The 21,034-nt window shown below is 44.3% G+C and overlaps 1 protein-coding gene across 2 annotated transcripts in view; it reads left to right on the top strand.

Moving 5' to 3' along the window:
* The window catches only part of Cacna1e (calcium voltage-gated channel subunit alpha1 E), a 484,040-nt gene that overhangs the window by 183,073 nt on the left and 279,933 nt on the right, over positions 1–21,034 (top strand). For both annotated transcript variants that reach the window (XM_087581477.1, NM_019294.3), the window contains 2 exon segments: positions 10,305–10,410; positions 11,171–11,310. In XM_087581477.1, the coding sequence (XP_087437603.1) occupies positions 10,305–10,410; positions 11,171–11,310 (246 nt within the window).

Below are 21,034 nucleotides of genomic sequence, written 5' to 3'. Positions count from 1 at the left end.
TCTGTAGGAAAACAGACAGTCAAAGGCCTCAAGGGACTTACCACAACGTCCTAAGTGACTGCATGTTGGCTAGAACCCGGTCGTGAACCTGAGATTGCATATGGAGTGAGGGAGCTGTTTCTAGTTGTGGTGCGGCTCAGGCCTAACACATACCTTTAATCCTAGAGTGTTTTGTTTATTGTTAACAAGATTAAATAAAATCAACCATAGGTCAAGAGGTGCAGCAAGCAACTGGTTGACAGGAAGTGAATATAGAAAAAGCCATAGAAAGTGAGAGGAAGTCAGGAGGATGGATAGAGAGACACATAGGAAGTAGATGGCCATTCAGTTTAGAGTGTTTTAAAGATAGTACTGAGGAGGAGGAGCTTTTACCTTTTGTGAAGTATTTCTGTGAAGTAGAATGGTCAGCTGGTGCTTTCTCTGCCTCTGAGCTAGTAGGCTTTCACCCTAGCACCCCACTCCCAAGTCTTCATTTGATTAAAATGGAACAATTGGGATTTTGTTTTAAAAAGAACACATGACCAACAGCTTCTTCGATCCCATTTTCTCTTCTCTTTCATTTGTGGTCCTTCTCTGCTCGGACATCTCCTTTCCAACCCTTTCATCATCCAAGGATTCCCTCTTTTTTCTGTTAGTAAGTGTGTGGGTTTGGTGCTTTGGGGGAAATATGGAAGAGTGTATACAAGGATCAAGACTTCAAAAATGAATTTGAGTCACAAAAAGTGCAAGTGGACAAGATGGATGTAGATGAAGCTGTCTCGTGCAAGTACTGTGATGATGAGCTGAAGGCTCCATGACCTTAGCTAATGCTCTCTTTTCCCCCAAAATGGAGAACCATGCCTAAGATGAAGCAATAGGACAGGACTCATCAGGGGCTTTCTACCAAACAGAAAAACCAACACTAGGTTGCAGCTGGTGGGTGGATGCTCAGGCAGGCAGTCCTCTTCGAATATTTCCTTGCTTTTTAGTGGTCCAGGGAAAGGTAAACTCTCCAGACCCTGCTTTAAAAGATAATAAAGACTTTTTAAGGATAGTCCAGTGAAAACTTTCAACAAGCAGTCCTTCCTTCCTTCCTTTTTCTTTATTCCCAGATATCCCCTTCAAGCGAGGAAGCTAGAATATTTGTATTTTATTATTCTGATGAAAACCTCCCAAGACATTGGAGGGCATGAAGCTGAAAATCCAGAGGGGTCCTTGTTCTTGTTATTTAAATCTTGGTATCCAGGTTATAGATGAACTATGTGCTAGATAGTTAGAACTCTGGGGTTCCCTTTGACTGTCCCTCATTTGTCTTTGGGGTCTCAGTTTCTGTAACTGTCAATGGGTCTGCCTGGTTTGAGGACACCACTGGCCTCTAGCATCGAAACCCTGGGTTTCCCCTTGGCTAAATATTAGGACAAGTCTGCAGGCATCTAGAGATGCCGATGCCTCAACAGTAGCCAAGGCATATGAAAATATCTGGAGATGGATACAATACTTATAACTTTTAAAAACTTTTCTAGTGACTGCAGTTCAGCCTAGGCAGAGAACCACTTATCTTCTAGAGAGATGGGTCGTCTACCTAATCCATTTACTTTTCTTTCCCTCCTCCTTTCTTATCTATTTATCTATTTATCATATTTATTTATCTATTTGCCCTTCCTCTCTCCAACCCTATTTTGTGAGAAACGTGCTTACTCTATAGTCCAGGCTGACCTAGAACTCAAGATGCTTTTGCCTGAGCCTCAAGGGAATGATGGGTTTCAGCATGTACTACTAGGTCGGCAAGCTGTTTTTATTTTGTTTCTTTTCACTTCCCTTGCAGGCTGTTGTGAAAGAGCTGGAACCCCTGGGTACCCTGGAATTATGATAATTAATTACTTCTAAGAGGCATTGGCTTCACAAAAGCATTCACCTTTGGCTTCTTCAGGCCGACCTCTATCTGCTTCAAGACTCCTGAAGAAAGATCTAGAAAATTTAGGCTGAGGGACAGAACCCTCAGGCCTTCAGTTCACCCAGCAGACCCTTGAGTCCCTGACTGAAGACTTCTTAACCTTGATTCCTCCTGGTTAAAGTAACTTCTAAGCATATGAAGGTTGGTTGACTTAGCATAATGCCCATCAAATGGAGGAATTCCTGAACATTCTTGACAATCTTCCAGAAACATGGGACTTACAGTGAGTCATATGCTGGGACTGGCCTCTCTATAATCTTGAGTGTCCTTTGTGTATGTATGTTCCACAATCTCTGATGTAAATTTGTAGCTCAACACTGGTCATAGGGACAATATCGACAGTCTAGCATTTGCAAGTGCTATACATGAGGGCTTTCAACCTGATGGTATTTATTAGTAAGGCATTTGATTTACCTCTCAACAAAATAATCCACTTTCTTATAGACAGTAGCAGATCTATATTCTGTGTATTGTATATTGGCTCAGATCTGCCCTTGGGAGAGAGGGTGTCTTACTCTTCAGAATAACTTTAAAACAGATATCAGATTTCTCTATTCCAAGGTGGCCTTTGGATGTTTGAAAGCAGCTATGTTGTTTTTCAAGTCTTCCCTTCGTGAGCTGAGCATTAGTTGCCCCAAAACTCTCTCATCTGATTTCTAGCTCTGTGTGATGTCTTTGAACATGGATACAGTTACAGAGTTTCCAAAGAAAACAAAAATTCTTGGAGCAACCATCTATGATCTCTTTAACACAAAGTTCTTCATTTTCTTGCTTGGTATGTTCTCAGCAGCATTTGAAGCCTGCCTTGTGGTGCGTGATTCTGTGAAGTAGGGAACAGCTTGGGGTGTGGCTGCTCGTTGTAGCTCATGTTCCCCCTACCACTAAAGTACAGTTGATGCCAGAACTCTTGATGGACCCAAATTTGTCAGAGTGTCATCAAAACACTAATTCTGGTTTCTGAAACAAGTAATTTCCCCACTGCTGTTTTGTTTTTGATCTGAGGCTTCTAGCGCATACCTTTTCATTCAGTCATTTGTCTCTCGATTACCAAAATCATGTGTGGAATGACTACCGTTTTAAGTCTAAGATCCTGCTAGACACATAACAAATGGATTCTTTAGGACTCCTCCAGGTGACTGCCACTGAAGTGGGCATGTGTATCAGAACAGGGAGAGCAGGGATGTTGTCTTTTTCAAAAGTACATCTTACCACTCTCTGGCAGTTATGCGGTACAAATGGATCTAGAATTGTCTGCCACTTATTACCTGTCCCTTTGTCTCTCCAAAGTAGCAACAATGTGACTTTTCTTCCCATGGGTTTATGTAAGGGACAGGGTCTTGGGAGTCAGATAGCGTTCTTTGATTTAGAGGCCACAAGAGGCGAGACATAGTTTTACAGCTGACCAGAGAGTAATACTAAGGATCATTTGTCTTGAGTAACTAAGTCCACTGACCTCTGCTGTAGTATAGCTAGACTGTCCACAGGGACAGAAGGCCTCCCAAGGGTCCCTTGGCCTCCATGCTGTGTTCTCACTGATGCATTTTTTGTTGTCCATTCCCTAGGGTTGAGGCTGTTAGAAGCAGGGGTGATAGCATTTTCAATTTTTGACAGGGGTATGGTAGGTTGAAAGAGAGGTGCATGAGTGTCTGGGGTTGCCTGTCAGACGGGGATTGAAAAAGAAGCAGTTGTCATGGTGATGGTGGGTTGCATCCCACCACCATGGAAACCAAACTTAAAAAACTGATGTTAAGGCTGGAAGTCACAAGATGTATTATTTTGTTTTGTTTTGCTTTAAAAAAGAAGAGGGGTTTGATCTCTCTCTCTCTCTCTCTCTCTCTCAAGACAAGACTGGGAGGTAAGAAAAATTGCTCTGAGGAGAGCAATGAGATCGTGAGGTAGAACAGCATGGAGTATGCAGGAACTTCTGTCTCACGTTTGTACTTCTCCCAGTGTAGTGGTGGGAAGGGAAGAGGAATGCGGATGGAGTTTCACATTTGCTGTCAGAACTGTGCATTGGTAATGCACATAGAGAAGCCCACAGTGTTAGCTCTCCTGCTCTGAGAGGGACCATGGCCTGAACTGGTCTGCTTGGGACAGAGACAGAAGCCCAAAGCAAGGCTTGAGGGTTCTGTCTCCACCAAAGACATGGGGAAATAGAGCTGAGCACATGGCTTTACTCCAGATGTGAGGACAGTCCTTATGTTGATACACTATAGTAACTGATGACATTTGAGGCTTTTGTAATGCTGGGAGTTAGTGCCCAGCTTAGTCAAACCGTTCTAAAAGGCCTTTATCTGATACTCACAAAGACTGCGAATAACCCAGAATGAATTATACTTAGGAGGCAGACTGGTGACATTCCAGTCTCTCCACAATCATCAAAGGTCTAATTACTTGATTAGCCTTGCAAAAGGCTCGGTAAGGCACAGTTTCTTTCCAGGAAACTTGGGTTCTCACTTCCTTTGGGCTGTTCTATCTTGCTAGGCTGGCCAGAGGAATGAGTGCTAAGAGGCCTTAGAAAGCCATGTTGAAGTTCTCTCCATTTATCTATTTTCCACTTCCCCCACGCACCCCCATTCCCATGGTGATCAGGAAAGAAAGTGGTGAACTGTTACCCCATGAAGGCATCGGGCACAGTGTTACTCTAACAGGTGTGACTTTCCCTTTCAGACTGAAGGGCATGGCACTGTGTGGACAGGTTAGGTGGGAGAGAGTCCTGGAGGGACACTTGTCTGAGAAAGGGTAGGGATGAAAACACAGTCTGTTGACACAATGGCTAAAGTGCTGGCTGTGTCTGTGGTTTCAGTGCGGGTCCTGCCTCTTTACTGTTACTCACTGTTGCCAGACAGATGTGTCTTTCTCCGTGGCCTCAGGCAGAGTGGATGCCATTTCACTCGTATGATCTCACTGTGTCTCCGTCAGGGTCTGTAGGAGCTGGAGCCCGACCTCTGTGGTGGTTCAACTGCTCCTGTTCTTAGCTCTGGCCTTGGGTGTGATTAATGTCCCTTCTAATCACTGGAAGAGATTGCATCAGAGCTATCAGCTTCATAAATCCTCCTCTGGGGACTTCTGTTTGGAAGAGCTCTCCATATTCCCAGGAGGTCCTGGGCCAAATGTCTTTGCTTTCTTCCCGGAGGCCCATTACCATAATTTTCTTTTAAAATCTTTACTGGGGTGGTAGATGTCTTCGGTGTTAGATCATAGCTGCAGCCAGTCAGCCACCTCCTGGAGACTGTGACCACAGACAGATGCTCTCCCCAAAGCCTTGAGCTGCAGCAGACACTTTAGAATTGATTTAGTAGGCTAATAAAAATGGCCGTGATCTGTTTAGGGCTTTGTGTTCACCTGTCTTTGCTGGTCTTTTTGTCTTTCTAGTTTCTTCTATGGAAGTGGATGGTGCTGGCTTTCCCTTTGAGCACCATTTTGGGGCAACTTTTGCAGTGAGAGCACTGACTCTTGTTCCTCATTGCAAAGTCTCTCTCTCTCTCTCTCTCTCTCTCTCTCTCTCTCTCTCTCTCTCTTTCTCTTTCTCTCTCCTCTTTCCAGTCAGATAGCTCTTTTACTATTTATTATTTGCATTTACGGTGTCTCTTTGAAACCGAGCTTCTGACAGAATCATACACTAGACAGGCTCTTTCACAGCTACTGGCTTTGAGTTAATAATCACATATTGTTATATTTATGTGCAGCCAACGAGCGGTGACATATGCAATGGCATCAAAGCTCTTGTCTGATTATATCTCTTCAAACTACACATCTCTAAACAAGAAGGCTGAAGGGGGAAGAGGATTCAGACCTTCATGGAGGCAGTTGTCCTGGGAGGCTAGAGATAGGGATGGCTAATGGAGGTTGAGGTCTATCTCCTGGGAACCAATGAGCAATGGCGGAAGGTCACCAGAGTTCTTGGCAAATGCCAGAGTGGTCACATTCTTGTTCCTACAGAAGTATTTTTTCTATTAGGTCTGGAACTTGAAGAGAACATCGTGTTCTGTCAACCTGCCTGACCCTGGTGGCCCTCGCATCATACTCATTCTCTTTGTGCCTGGTGATCAAGGCTCTGGGAAGGGACAGCTGAGAGCAGAGGGGGCTCAGAACACCCCACAGATAGGGCTGTGTGTTTCCCCAAGACACCCCCTTCACACACACATATTTGCTTCCTGCAGCTTAAGTCTTCCCCAGGCCTGTGCCTGCAGTTGTGAAGGCGAGAGACTGGCTTAGATGGGGGAAGCTCTGCTTACAGGGCAGTGCAAGGCGCAAGCGCATGCGTCCCCGGTTCTTAGGGTCCTGTAGGCAAGCAGAGCCAGCATCACAGTGGCACTAGGTCCACCCTCTGTCTTGCCCCAGCTTTCTCTGCTAAAGAAGGAATGAAACAAATGGCAGGTGTGCCGGCCGAGCCATGCTGCTCAAATTAGCTGTGTTGCTAAGGAAACGAGTCAACTGGTTGAAGGAAGGAGCATTGGGTAAAAGGGATAAATCAATAAGCGAACCTATTTTTATCATTTCCCTAATGATTGTCTTGAAGTCGCTAGACAGGGAAGGGGAAGGGAGAGCTGCAGACACTCTAGTCCTCATTAACGCCTCAGAGCGAGTGAGCAGTGAAGGGGTGTTTGGGAAGGTTGCCAGGAAAGTTTATGAAGTGAGGCCCCTAGTGAACAGACAGTGAGATAGAAGGGAAGCTTCTTTGCAGGCCTGAAGCTCTTTCATGGTCATGTTCTTCTTTGACTTGGTCTAGGCCTTTGTTCGCCGGCATTTGATCTTCCGTGGATCTTGCACAAGCTTCCATGACTGCCTTCTGTATAATCAGGTTGATCGTGGATTTTGGTATTGGTTTGATTTTTTTTCCTCCTTCTGAATACATATAGCTTTAATTGATTTTATGATTATAAGTTAATATGTGCTCATTATAGCAGTCAGACAATGGATAAAGGAGTAAAGAGAAAAATGAAAATAACCCTATTACTCAGAGAAAACTCATTATCCTTCTAGCAAAGCAGGACCCTACCCCGCCTCCCTCTCTCCTAACATTAAAGAGAATGTCTGTGCATGCTGGATCTTTTTCTTTTTTGATAGATAATGTATGCCCACAGTATGCAGTACAAAAGTTCAGATGGGGATACAGTGTAGAGAGAATATGGGATGTCTTTTTATAATGATACCCCAGGCTCTGGTGTCCCTGTGCTATCTGTGTATTGATTAGTCCCTTATTCATTAAATATCAATTATTAGATACTCAGTATTCCCCAGCAAAAGGTTGGTCATCAGGGGCAGGCAAAGCCTCTCCCCTCAGTTTCCTGGGTCTTTCTGTTTCACCGGTCCCTTCAGACAACCACAGAGCCAGTAGCTTGAATGAGAAAGTACTCTTTCCCAGTTCTTCCCAGGAAGGTCCTGGGTCCATGGAGGTGCTGAGTGGGTTTCTGAGTTTGCACTGGGCACTTCTAACCATGGGCAATAACTAGGTGAGCCCAGTGCTTTTGCGAACAACTTTATTAAGAGCATTGACATATATGGGCTTGCATGAGTGTGTGTGTGTGTGTGTGTGTGTGTGTGTGTGTGTGTGTGTGTTACATAAAAGAGGCAATAAATCAGTCACTCAACTCAGAGATACTAGCCCCTCCTCAATTCATGATGGCCAATAAAACCTGGTTTTTGTTTGTTTGCTTGTTTTGTTGTTGTTGTTTTTTTAGTTGGATCTGTTTTATTTTTATTTATTTATTTTTTTTATTAACTTGAGTATTTCTTATATACATTTCGAGTGTTATTCCCTTTCCCGGTTTCCGGGCAAACATCCCCCTCCCCCCTCCCCTTCCTTATGGGTGTTCCCCTCCCAACCCTCCCCCCATTGCCGCCCTCCCCCCCACAGTCTAGTTCACTGGGGGTTCAGTCTTAGCAGGACCCAGGGCTTCCCCTTCCACTGGTGCTCTTACTAGGATATTCATTGCTACCTATGAGGTCAGAGTCCAGGGTCAGTCCATGTATAGTCTTTAGGTAGTGGTTTTAATTAGGGCTCTTAACCATGTCCCCATGAGTGCCAATCCCAAGAGAGATGCTCTAAACAAAGGACTGCCTGGTGAAGCAAGTCTGGAATGTGCTGTGTACCGCTCCCCACCCTTTGTGCATGCAGTTACATGCTGTGTACAGTAGCATTAAAGGCTCCAAGCAGTCCTGCTGGGAAGGAACCTACTTAACTTTACTTAACCCAGGCTTCCCTCATTTATTTGATTGCAACTTTCTGTAGCACTAGTATTTTGTGACCTACATTGTAGAGGCAGCACCCCAGATGCCCTCAACGTCTGCAACCATTCATCAAGGCTGCTTTGGCACGCTGTCAGTTTCCTTTCTGGACCAAGTTCCCAGGCAAGGTCAGAAATTCCTCAGCCTCCGCTTTTGCCTTATTCTCTCTGTCATCAGATTTATCTTGGAATTCTAGGCATCAGCATCAAGCCTGGCATAGCTTAGCCTGCTCCAGAGTCTTGTGGGATGCTGGGCCCTGGGTTAGCCTTTTGCCACTCTACATGAAAAGCTCTAGGTTAGAGCCAGCTGTATGACAGAGGTGTACTCCTTCTGATCCTTGTGCTCTGATGGCCTTGCCAGGGTGTGTGTTGGGTGGGGACTTGTCCTAAAACAGTGGCTCTGTGTGCTAGTGTGCCTGCAGCATGTTCAGATCTCAGAGGTTGCCCTTAGCTCCCAGACTTTGAAGCAGAAAAGGGTACCTACTAGTACTTATGGGCTTCCAGGCAGTGGCTTCCCTCCAGCTGCGAGGGCTTTGGGAAGCATAGTAGAATCTGGGGCAGAAGTCCATTTGGAAGTCCAATGAGGCTCATCCATTTTCCAGATCGGGTGGCTGAGCATGAGGAAGCAGAGGATTTCTGGGCTGGGGATGCTATGTGTGAACTGGAGATGTGTGGGAAGGAGGGACTGCCAGCTGTGGGAGAATGCCTGTGACTCAGGGATCCATGGAAATGATGGTGGTGGGGATGAGATGGTACTACCGCATGCTTTGGACTAGAAAAGTCACCTTCTCCCCTGGCTAGCCTAGGGGAGAACAACTGGTGGACTACTCATGTCTCTGTGCGCACTTGGCCACTGCTTGTCCCTCCCCAGAGATCCCTGTATACTCACTTGATGCCATTAACACAGGGTTACAGTGGAGATGGGAAGAGAAGCCTCTGGGGGCTTCAGAATGATCTGCGTTCTGTACTAGTAAAGAGGTGTTTAGGCCCTGTGTCCCTACACTGGCAGGTCCGCTCTGTGGGGGTGACAGGAGAATGGTCTCTGTCCTCCCCTCTTTGGGAAATATACTACCTTTCTCCCCCACCTGAGTTGTGGAATTTGCCAGAGAATAGGTTGAACTGCAAGACTAGTGACACGTCTGGCTCGTGTTTGTCATAACAGTAATTACAGGATGAAATCCAACCTGCAGGATGACTGGGCCCTGGGAGGGAGCTGGCATTTCTCTTCTCTAACCATGGCCCCACTTCCCCTGTGCTTGCAGCAAAGCCTTTTTGCATGCATCAGGGTGACTGCCTTGAATCATGTTTATTTGTTTGTTTGTTTTTTCAAAAAGGCACAGAGAATGCCTTGCCACCCTTCAGAAAAGCATCAGGGAAAAGCCTGTATATTTTACTCATTGGATTCACAGTCTGGTTCTAGTGGCTGGATTCTGCCATTGGAGATTCCAAACCACACTATGGCTATGTCTTCGTGTTACCTATAAATGCAGAATCTAAGGGGAGAATAAGAAGAGCCCAAATGTTTCATCTGACTTCCAGGATGTGCATTCTGTGTCAGCTATTAAAACAGAAGGGGGCTCCCATAGGAGGGAGTGGGTTAATGGTTTCCTTTCCAGGGATTCCTCTTTCCCTCAGATGATCAGAGGCTCCAGAGAGAAGGGTGACTCCAGATGCAATTCTGAAAGGGGTAACAGAAAGCCACAGTTTGGTCTTTATTGAGGCCAAAGCTGGTTCTTCTGCCCAGGTACCTGAGGCATGGGAAGAGCAAGATTCTTGCTTTGTTCTTTCCCATCAATTTGAAACCCTCTTTAGTTCCTGGACTTATGTTTTATTTCACTCGCTGATTGGAGTATCTGACATTTGTCTAACTCAAATATTTCCTGTCTGCTTCCCTTTTCTTAATGAAAATGCTTCATTTTCACAGACCAGTCCTCAACAAAAATGCCTCCTATGTGGTCATACACTATTCTGCATGCCTTCTTGCTAGTGTAAATCATTCCTACTGCAAGGGTCAGCAGGAAGAAGTTTTTATGTATATATGTTTGTGTATATGATGTTATGTATATGTATATGATGTATATGGCCATCTAGAGGCTGTATCCCCTCTTACACGAACTTGATCCTTAACTCCTCTGTTTCACGCCATTTGAGTACATGATCCTGGCCACCATCATTGCCAACTGCATCGTCTTGGCCCTGGAGCAGCATCTTCCTGAGGATGACAAGACCCCAATGTCCCGAAGACTGGTATGTGCCTGCTTTCTTCTCCTTTTCTCCTCCTGGTTCCCTTGACTCAATCTCCCCTCCCCACTTCCTTTCTTATACAGCTCTATGAAGTCTTTATTCTTTGATGAGACTCAAGTTAGCAATAAACCCTGCTGGAGCTCAGGAGGAAGAGGGCTTTGCAAATACTGGTGTGTATATCAAATGACAGGCAAAAAGAAAGGGCAGGCATGTGGGCCATTTGCTCCACTCTTCTTTCCTAAGGGACTGTTGGAGTGAAAAGGAACAGGGAAGAAGGATGTTGAAAGCCGAGTGTGTTGGTGGTTATGAACTTGCTAAATGCCAACATCCTTATTCTCCTACAGAAATGATCCACGTGTCTAATGTATTTCTCCAGAAGAGAGGACACACATTATTTTAAGTCTAAACACATGGATGAGTGGCCAGACAAATGACCCAGGCATGAGAACTCTGAAGTTTCCAGCTAGGGTATAGACCCAAGAATGGAGAAATAAACTCATTCTGGGCAATGGTATGACATCAGAGACTTCCAGAAGAAAAATGTCTAGTTCCCAGGTGGGACGCATCTGTCCATGTCTACAGCCCTTTCCCCCTTCTCTATATTCCATGCAGTTTCAGGTCCTTTTGGTCCTTCTATAACCTAAGCTGTACCCATATTCAAGGCCGGTCATCATAGGTGTGCAGGAGATGGTCAAGGTGTGCCTTTGCCTGTGTCTGATAAAGAATAATTATTTTATTGTTGGTCTGTTCTTCATCCTCACAGGAGAAGACAGAACCATATTTTATTGGAATCTTCTGCTTTGAAGCTGGGATCAAAATCGTGGCTCTAGGATTCATCTTCCATAAGGGTTCGTACCTCCGTAACGGCTGGAATGTCATGGACTTCATTGTGGTCCTCAGTGGGTGAGTCTTGTTTCTTGCTTCCTTCCTTCTTGCTCCCCTTATTTGTGAGTGCATGCACGTGTGTGTGTATTTGTGTGTGTGTGTGTGTGTGTGTGTGTGTGTGTGTGTGTGTGTTGGGAGGCTTATGGTGACATGAGGTATCTAGTATAAGGAACAGATGGTGGGCAGAGATAAAAAGGTACAGTAGAAGCTGAAGAAAAAGATCAAAGTTAAGAGACTCCATATAGGCAGGCCATAAAGAACTCCTCCTTGGAAGATCTGGGTATATGTTGCATTAAACAGAGCCAGGGACTCTCAGGGGTGCCTGGCTTCTCTTTGTATATTTGCTAGATTGCTCAACACCTAGTTTTCCAAGACAGGGCCTTTCTATTGAAGCAAGCAGCTCATGGTGGTCTAGGAAAGGGGTCATCCCAAGAAATCAGTCAAAAGATGCTTGGGTGTAGTTTCTTTGGGGATTGGAGAAGACTCCAATTATGTTTTTTTTCCTGAACTAAAAACTAAGATTAAAACACTGAGAACAGAATTAAGGATTTGTGGATTTATTAATGGCATAAAATTGAATGACATGAAAATACTTGATAAGTCACTCCTTAGCAGTTAGTATAGTATATATTGCAACTGACCTCGTGTCATAGGCACATATAGGGTGGTGATCCATTTAGGTGAATATTTGCAACATCATTCCTTTGGGTATGAACATAGTATGAAGATGATGGGTGGATCCACTGCTGTTGGCAGCAGATGTGATGGGCTTTTGGCATTAGGAGTGATAAGAATACTCTTCAGGGTTTCTATGGCTTGTGAGTCTTTGAACCCATTGTGTTTTTAGTGATTGCAGGGGAGAAGAGTAAACTTGTATAGGTGAAGTGTTTGGCATGGAAATTCCCTGCCTTAGCTGCCTGACTCTCTGGTGAGGACAAGCAAAGACAGGACACTGAAGAGATGGATTGTGTAGCCACCATTATGATCGGTGAGACATGAGGGAAAAAGGAATTTGTAGGGAGTTAGGTAAGGGTTGAGACTGAGAAGGTGAGCTTGGAAGCATGTATCTACCCACTGTCTTGTAATACAGACACGGTGCTCACATTTTTAGCTTTTAGGCCAATTGTGACTGAGGAAAAGAGAAGTAGTTGAAGATATACTGGATTCGAACATAGCTTACAAGCAGCCAGCCTCTGTATGTGTAGTGGATAAACAGGGCTGAATGTTCATGTTTATAAAGTATCTATTGCCTTACAAAAGGATTTTCTGTAGGCCATTATCAAAAAGAAATGTTCTAATGCTCCATTTTAAATATGAAAATATATATAGTATCACAGGAGTATATTTTTGCAGAAAATGTAGCAGCTGGAGTGATTTTTAAATGTCTCTAAAATTAGTAAAATATACTATATTAGAAAAGTCCTAAGCGAGAACTTGAGTTGTGTTATTTTATTTCATTTGAATTGGTGGTGGTGGTGGTGGTGTCTTTAGTGTTTGCTTTTTTTTTTTTACAGTACTTTTATTTATTATTTCTGAATAATCATGCACATCATGTATCCTGATCACACCTACTTCTCAGTCTCCCCCTTCTGGATCCCTACCCTTGTGGTCTCCCCCAACCCCACCCCTCAAAAAAAAAGAAGAGAAGAAAAAAACAAGTCCAATTTGTGTTGCTTGCATGCTTGCCAGAGCATGGTCAGATTTCCAGTGGCCAGCCCCTGAAAGAAAACAGAGTCTTTCCCCACCTCGACCCCCAACTAGAAGCCTTCGATTCTTCAAAGTGGGGAGCTATACTTCAGCATTTTTATCATACTTTTGGGGGGGCTAGGGTTGTCACAGAAGCCTTCTGTGTCTCTCTTTCTCAATTGTTCACGTGCAGTCATCGATACCCCTGCAAAAGTAGCTCCCTTGCCCTTTACGATCAGAAGAAGCACGGATCACAGACTTCCACATGGTTTCTAGTGGCAGCATGTTGATTTGTGTGTGTGTGTGTGTGTGTGTGTGTGTGTGTGTGTGTGTGTGTGTGTGTGTGTGTTTATCCTGCTCAATGTTACATGCACTGAAAACATTTGAAGTTTTGGGTCTAAGCAACTCATTTTTATTTTAAACTGTCTTATATTGATCTTTAAAAGTACAGAAAAAACTGAAGAGAAGAAAAAAATCCTTGTTCACCGATTAAAAGCAATTTCTGATTTTAAGAGCAATTTCTGGCTCTTTCGGCATCTGCTTCCCTCCCTTTAACGCGAAGGGAGCTTTGTTTTAGATGTCTGTAATTTCGCTGCCTTTCTCGATATATGATCACGCATCATTCCATACTTTACTGAAATTTTGTGGTGACTGATGAACACTTTGTTAAGTGGATGTACACAGCTTGCTGCTTGTTTCTGCTTGTTATTCAACACTTAGATTGCTTTCTGGGTTTTGCTATGATAAATAATTATTAAAGATGCTCTAACATACGTCTTTTGGATGTCACACTTTACTAGACGGTTTGACAGGTTGAAGTGCAGTCAGTTCTCTGTATCTTTGGCTTCTGTGCAGATCCAGTCAAGCGTGGATAGGAAATATTTGGGGGAAATGCTTCTGTAGTGAGCCCGAAAAGACTTTTCATTCTTATCTCCCTTCCGTAAGCAGCATAGAATAACTAATATTTACATAGTGTTTATGCTGCATGGTCTTGTAGGCAATTTAGAGACGATGTAAAGCATCCAGGAGGGAGGACGTGCATACAATTTATGCTAATGACATGGCACGTTATATAACATACATGAGCATGTGTAAACTTCAGTATCCAGACTCAGAACCAGTCTTCTCCAGGTACCATAAGACTTTGCAGGGGAAATCTGGTAGTTCTGGTGTGGGAAGTGGGGAATCTGATATGAATAGGGAGGTGGAAGACCCTTACCATCTGACCAGACAAGGGAAGATCAATATGAACTTTAAAAAGGGCTGTCAACACAGCTGAAGGAGCAGATTTAAGGGAACCAATCAGGCACTTTTGCTGCTATAGCTAAGAACACTCCTGTTCATCACCTGCATCTCTAGGGAGTGTTAGCACTTGGCCAAGTCAATTGTCCTGTCTGTGCTGTCTGTCCAGCTTTCTTGGTGATTCCTCAGACATTGATGGCTCTCTGGGTAACTTTGACTATGGGTACTTCCTAGTTGAACCAACAAGACTTTGGGTTCTAGTCCCATCTCACCTTCAGCCCAACATACAGGAGCTCTTCTTAGTCACATGGTTTCCAGGCAACGGTTCACTGTGCTCTTGATCATTGAGGGCTGAGGTTCTGACCTATTGCAATGGAATGGGTAATTGAACTGTCCATATTTGCACATTTGCCTCCCACCTTGCTTTGCGGCTAGGAGGCACACCATTTCTGGAGTCAGCTCATGTCTTAGAATGCTAGTAAGGCAGCATTGATGGTGTTCTCTCTTTCTTAGTGGTGCATTAAACTAGGGACGTTTTACAATTATGGCGTCTTAACTTCAGTTAATATGTTGCAGTACCAACTAGTGAGGTGGGCAGAACAGACTGCAGAGATGGACTATCCAGTACCCAGGATGTTATATCATTTTCTCACTGTCACCTGCTATCTGGTGAAAGATCCTGGGGTTTAGATCATGCTCTCTGATGCAGGACTGCTATTTTTTTAAGCCCGCTCTATGCATCCCCTCTCCTGGCCACACAATCTTCCTTTTTTTCCCCCTCCTTCTTGACACCTGCATCCAGAGTTATTCCTGCTGACAGCACTTCCTTCCCACCCTGTCTTCAGGTGTCACCTCACATTCTACTCCTGTGCACAGAGGGATTGACAGTGTTGGAGCATGACACGGTGCTTCAGGGTTGAGGCTGCATAAAGTCTTAGCTCTCAGTTCTGGTGGTGGGTGGGGGGCGGGAGGGTCGGGGGCAGAAGGGTGGATGCTGTGGAATCATACAGCTGGCTCAGCACGAGACCTGTCATCATTAGCCTGCTGCTAAGAGACAAGGATTTGGGGGGATTGCAGTCCCCACATTCTATCTGTCATCCCTAACCTTCCATAGTGTTCTTAGACATGTAAATTGAAGACATGCATGGTTTAAGTCAGTCATTTCATATAATCCCTATAAACTCATAAAAAGGGCTGTCCGAGTCCACTTTCTACTACCACAGAGTATCAGACACGGTATTTTTTTAAAAAAATATTTTTAAACAGAAACGATTTATATCTTCCAATTCTGATATCTGAAAAGTCTTACGAGTCGATACTGGTGTCTGATGAGGCCCTTCTTGCTGTGTCCTCGCAGAGTCAATGATATCATATGCTGAAGAAGAGAGGGAAACTAACCAAGCTCACCCTTTGAGCAGGAGTCTGCTCCTGTCATAAGTAGCCTATTCTGTTTTTAGCATAGCGTCTATGCCTTAGGAAGGTGTCCACATGACCAAATCACCTCAGAAAGGCACCAGTCTTGCTATATCACAGTGCTGTTTAAATTTCAGCAGGGATATTTGCAGGGGGCCTTTAGATTATAGTAGGGACCTTGTTGTCCTCATTTTCCAGACAATCCATCAAGGCTCATAGAGGGCATGTGTCGAAACAGCAGACACTATCTAGGACAGTGGCTCTCAACCTGTGGGTTGCAACCCCTTGGGGTAGGGTATCAAGGACCCTTTCACAGGGCTGGTTAAGGTAATCAGAAAACATATATTTACATCACAACTCATAGCAGTAACAAAATTCCAGTTATTAAGTAGCAATGAAGTAATTCTATGGTTGGGGGATGGTCACCACAACACGAATAACTGTGTTAAAGGGTTGCAGCATTAGAAAGTTTGAGAATCACTGATCTAGGAACCCGAGCCCACATCTTCTGCCTCTAAGCGCATTCTGCAATGTCTTCATTCTTATACCACTACCTCACACCTCTGTAGTTGTAAATCTCCATAATCCATATCCATTTGGTCCCCGAGGAACAGTGGATGGAGCACAGCAGGGATATAGATCATCATACAAGTGCTTCCAACACAAAGCAGGAGGTGCAACTGTGGTTTGAAGAAGGCAGGCTCTCCTGTGTCCTTCTGAGGCATCACCCCGTGGGCTTGCAATACAGTACCTTGCCCTACGGCAAAGACGGTCAGCTCTTAACCTAATGTTGTTTGGTGCCTGACAAGTAGATCAAAAGATCCAGCTGCCTTCTTCATAGGTTGGCTTATTGAGACACCCATTCATTCACCCATTTGCTTATTCAACAAGACAAATCTTATCGACCGAATAACACCCAAATCAGTGTAATTTGCTGAAACAAACTTCTGTCTGCTACACCTTGGGACTGTTCTTGAGTTGGTAATAACTCAGGAGGCTTTATGTTTAAACTCTTGTCAGGCCACCTGGAATCTTCTACATTACTTTAAATAACCATTATATACTAATCTCAGTAGGAAGTTATTGAACCTAAACTTACAGAGAATGATAGAGGATGATAAGAACTCAGTCATCTCTAAACCACTTTAAGAGCAGAATTTGGGGAGACAGCTAGGTTTTATGAGCTTTTTCATCTCTGTATTCCCTGAGTCTGATATGTAGTCACTGCTTGTAAATTCTGATGTATTATTTGTTCCACTACCAAAGTCTTACATCCTCTACAGGATGCAAGAAGAGTGGTGAGCGAGCCCTGGACCTGGAGTAGTGAGAGTCCTCACACCTTCCCTTTGGTCTCACTGGGATTTGTGTCTACAACTCCTTCTGCCTACCTTATTCTGTTAGGGAAATGGAAGCTGAGGGTTTGTACTCCAGGCTAATAAATATTTTGTCTTCTTGGAAAGTGATCGAGGCTTCTTAGAGGAAGCTGAGTGGGGTACAGGGAGAAGCCAGCACTCATTTGTCCTATAATAGTGGCATTTAGTAAACCCTGGGCCAAAGACTACATTCCACAGATAATATTTTTAATTCATAAAAGTAGTACCTTAGATAAGAATTATTAGGTTTAATTAGTTTCTCCAGGTCCATTTCAGGGATGAATAATCTAATGCACAGAACACTTTAACAATGCACTTATATCCAAGTGAATGCTACAGTACTCTCCTTTACCCATATTTTAGCATCCTGCAATTTCAATTACCTGTGGTCAACCACAGCCTCAAAATATTAAGTGGACACTTCCTAAGTATTGAATGGCATTCCCTTCTGAGTAGCATGGTAAGATCTCTGGCTATTCCTCACTAGCCTGCCTGAGACTATCTCTTTTTCCAGGGTATCCACAATTCCACAATACATGTTTATACTTCCCCCTGCCCCCTGTTACCAGGTTCTCTTTTCAAGGTATTGCAATCATTGTGCTCCAGAGTTCCTTACTTTACTTCATGATGTCCCCAGTTGTGAAGGCAGTAATGTTGGCAATTTTTCTACAGTGTGTGTTTTTGTAACTTGTATGATAATTGTTAGTTAGTCCTGTTCATCTCTTACTGTGTCTAAACTATAAAGTAAATGTTGTCATAGGCAAGTCGGCATGAAAGTAGGGATGTAGAGAAAGTCATGATGTGTAGAATTATGTGCTAGCTGTGGTTCTTCATTCTTCCTTGAGATCCTGGACCAGTCCTCCTGCCCGTAAGAGAGGCAGTTCTATCTGACGAACAGAGTTTGAACCCAGCCTGTCTGCCTTTAGTATCTTCTGAGCTTAGAGATGCTACTAGCGTCTTAGAGATGCTCTTCAGCTGCTGAAGAAGTTCACTCTTTGTTTCCACTGCACATGATTTGGTTCAGGTCCAGTGGTGAGCTGTATGTTGTTCCTCTTACATTTAAAGAATCTTTGTTTTCAGATGCGTTACAGTCCTGGTGAGCTGCTCTCCTACAGAGCTACTCTCTAGTTCAAAGCCGATCTTGGGTGGTCAGATAGTCAGAATGGGATATCATCCCATTCAAAAGGTCAGTAAGCTCAGCACACACTTTGGTAGCCTGATGATAAACTGTGCAGTGGGGCTATGGCCTGGTTGAGTGAACGTGAAGTGCAAGCACTAGTATTCATGGCTGTTCCTATGCCTTTCGCCTCTGCTAAGGTTCTTGCCACCAGGCTCAGACAGCCACTCAACAGTTATTGAAAAGACATTACAGAGTACCCGCAGCCTATGGCACCATGCTAGGTGTGGGTAGGATAGGTCATGTGTCCCTCACCAGGACAGTGAGTCTACATGTCATGAACACTCAGAAGAAGGGTATCATACTTGGCTCTTGGGAAAGCTTCTTTAAGGAAATAACACTTAAATAACATTGAGGTGCACAAAGGGGTGGGTGCACAAATGTTTGGGGGTGGGAAATATGAGGAGAGAGACAGAGGGCATTCCCAAGAACCCAGTAGTGAGAGACAGTTTTGTAGAGGTCAACGGGAGCCAGCCTAGTTCATGCAGGAGCGTTTATACTGGAATCTGAGAGAAGCAGGGGATCTCTGAAGACTTTAAGCTGGGGGTGGAATCCTACTTCTAACTCTGTTCTGGACGCTGCACACTTCTTTTAAAAATTCTTTTTACCCTGGGATCACCTCTGAGGAAAGACAGGGCAAAGAGAAGTGGATGAGTTCTGCATCTTCAGCTCCAGCCTGCATGGAGTGAGTGTATAACCTAGAAGAGTGAGGGAAGACAAAGGAAATCGTGGGCAGGGGAATGCGGCAGAGGAGTGGGACCAGCCATCCTGCAGCCCCAGCTTCCAGCCAGAGGCATACACAGAGTGGTTTAGCCCAAAGCCTGTTTGTAGGAGGATGATATCTGGAGCTAAATATACATCGATAGGTATTTTTAGAGGGTTTCTGTAAGAAGGCTGCCCTAACATGAGTTTCCCTAGCAGCTAAAGATCGAGGAAAGCACAATTTTCCTCTGGGAGCCTTGTCTTTCTGGTGCTGAAAATGTGGGGGAGGTGTTGCTTATGCAGCCCCAGGGGCCCCCAGCCCGATTCAAATCCCTGCAGTAATAGTGTGATAGCCCTGGGTATTTATATAGCAAATCATGTCAGGGAGCCTCGTGGGATCCCTCTTACCGACTTGTCTTTTACTTACCCTTTTAGCTGTGGGTGGGCCGAAGCCAGAAGTGGGAGAAAGAAAGACTGGGTAAAGGGAGGAGGCGCGCAAAGCCCTGGGTTCAGTCCTCAGCTCCAGAAAAAAAAAAAAAAAAGGGAGGAGGCAAGGAGCTTATAATTTTGTAGATGGGAAACTGACACTAAGGGAGGAGACATGATGGGTTTTGAGCTTTCCAGCTTCAGTGAAACAGGAGCCTAGGAACCTGGTGTCCTTAATACTGCTGGTAGGGAGGTCTGTGATTTCTTAGCTTCCACTGCTTTTGAAATTCTTCCTCTGGAGCAGAGCTGGGAGCTGCTTCTATGGCAGACCTCCCCCCTTATCGCTGGCACTCTGCTCAGTGCTCTGTGCCCGGGGAGCACTACAGCTTGTGCTCCATGCAGCCACTTCTTTTATTGGAACAGTATTTCTGTTCCAGTTGTATGATGGGAGAGATATGGTTCAGATGCAGAATTTTGCTTGTTATATTATTCTTTATTTTTAGAATGAAAAGGTTCAGTCAGGGGAAGAGGTAGGCATAGGGCCACATGTGAAACTTAACGGTCTTTTCTGAATTCTGTACACTCAGGGAGGCTCCAAACAAGAATGCCAGCTAGAACTTGACAGATTATACATAGATTCAGTAGGCAAAGTTTTCTCGTGCATATCTCTCTCTCTCTCTCTCTCTCTCTCTCTCTCTCTCTCTCTCTCTCTCTCCTGACGAGATCTATCACTAGTTCACTAAATAGATATTTATTGAGCACCATCTGTATTCCAGCTGCAGTTTTGGTGTTAGACTTCTTTTCTCAAAAGACTTCTTCTTGTCCCCATTAGTGGAAGTTTAGTCAAGAGCCAATAGAATGGGGCAAGAATTTAGCTGTGGTGTTGGTCAAGAGGCTAAGGCAAAGGAGGTGAAGGAAGCTTGGTGATACTGAGGACATTTGTCTGGGGCTTTTCTTCTTGGATTTATGTTTATTAAAGGTGATTTAGAGACAGAAACAGTAGCAAATGCATTCTCTGAAGACCACTCCCAACCTTCTGCCATTCACTTCATGGGCATGGATGAGTGAGGTGCTGTGAAAGTAGAGATGTGCTGGCAAAGTAGAGGGTATAACATATGACCTCATTCTATAGACTCCGAAGACAGAGTAGACATTAAAGGGGGTGTTTGTGTTTCCTCTCTGTGGATAAAATACATCTTCTCCCTTAAGTAGACATTGTAACTCATGTCTGTGTTGTAAATATAGTCCGCAGTTAAGTATAAATGCATCGGCGTGAAATGTTAGGACACGAGGCACTGCTTAATGTCAATGAAGTCAGGGGGTAGTACATGTGCTTATACAGTGGTTTCGAAAGGGAAGGGCGAGGCATGGCAGCCTAGATTTCAGAAGACAAAAAGTGGGTGGGCTGGCGTAATGGAGAGTCAGTAAAAGCCAGTTAAGGCCAAGTTACTCAGCCACAGTCACTGCATGTTATATCCAGGAGAAGGGTAAATTTGTCTGACTTTTCCACGGAAGAGAAAGCTGATGCACACCAGGCTAAGTGCTTTGTCCAGACTCTTCGAAGTAGGACGTATGAGCCAGGGCATGGAGGGTGGTTTGTTCAGTACAAAGCAAGAGCCCAGAGCATTATAAGTCAAAGGTTTATAACTAAAATATTCAAAAGTCAGTGTTTCAGAGGCAACCCCTCCTGCTTACACTTGTAACTGAGGAGAACAGCTTCACT

Source organism: Rattus norvegicus, chromosome 13 (assembly GCF_021556685.1).
Source record: "Rattus norvegicus strain SHRSP/BbbUtx chromosome 13, alternate assembly SHRSP_T2T, whole genome shotgun sequence".
NCBI classification, from domain to species: domain Eukaryota; kingdom Metazoa; phylum Chordata; class Mammalia; order Rodentia; family Muridae; genus Rattus; species Rattus norvegicus.
The sequence above is the reverse complement of the archived record's forward strand: the minus strand, read 5'-3'. Positions and strand labels throughout refer to the sequence as shown.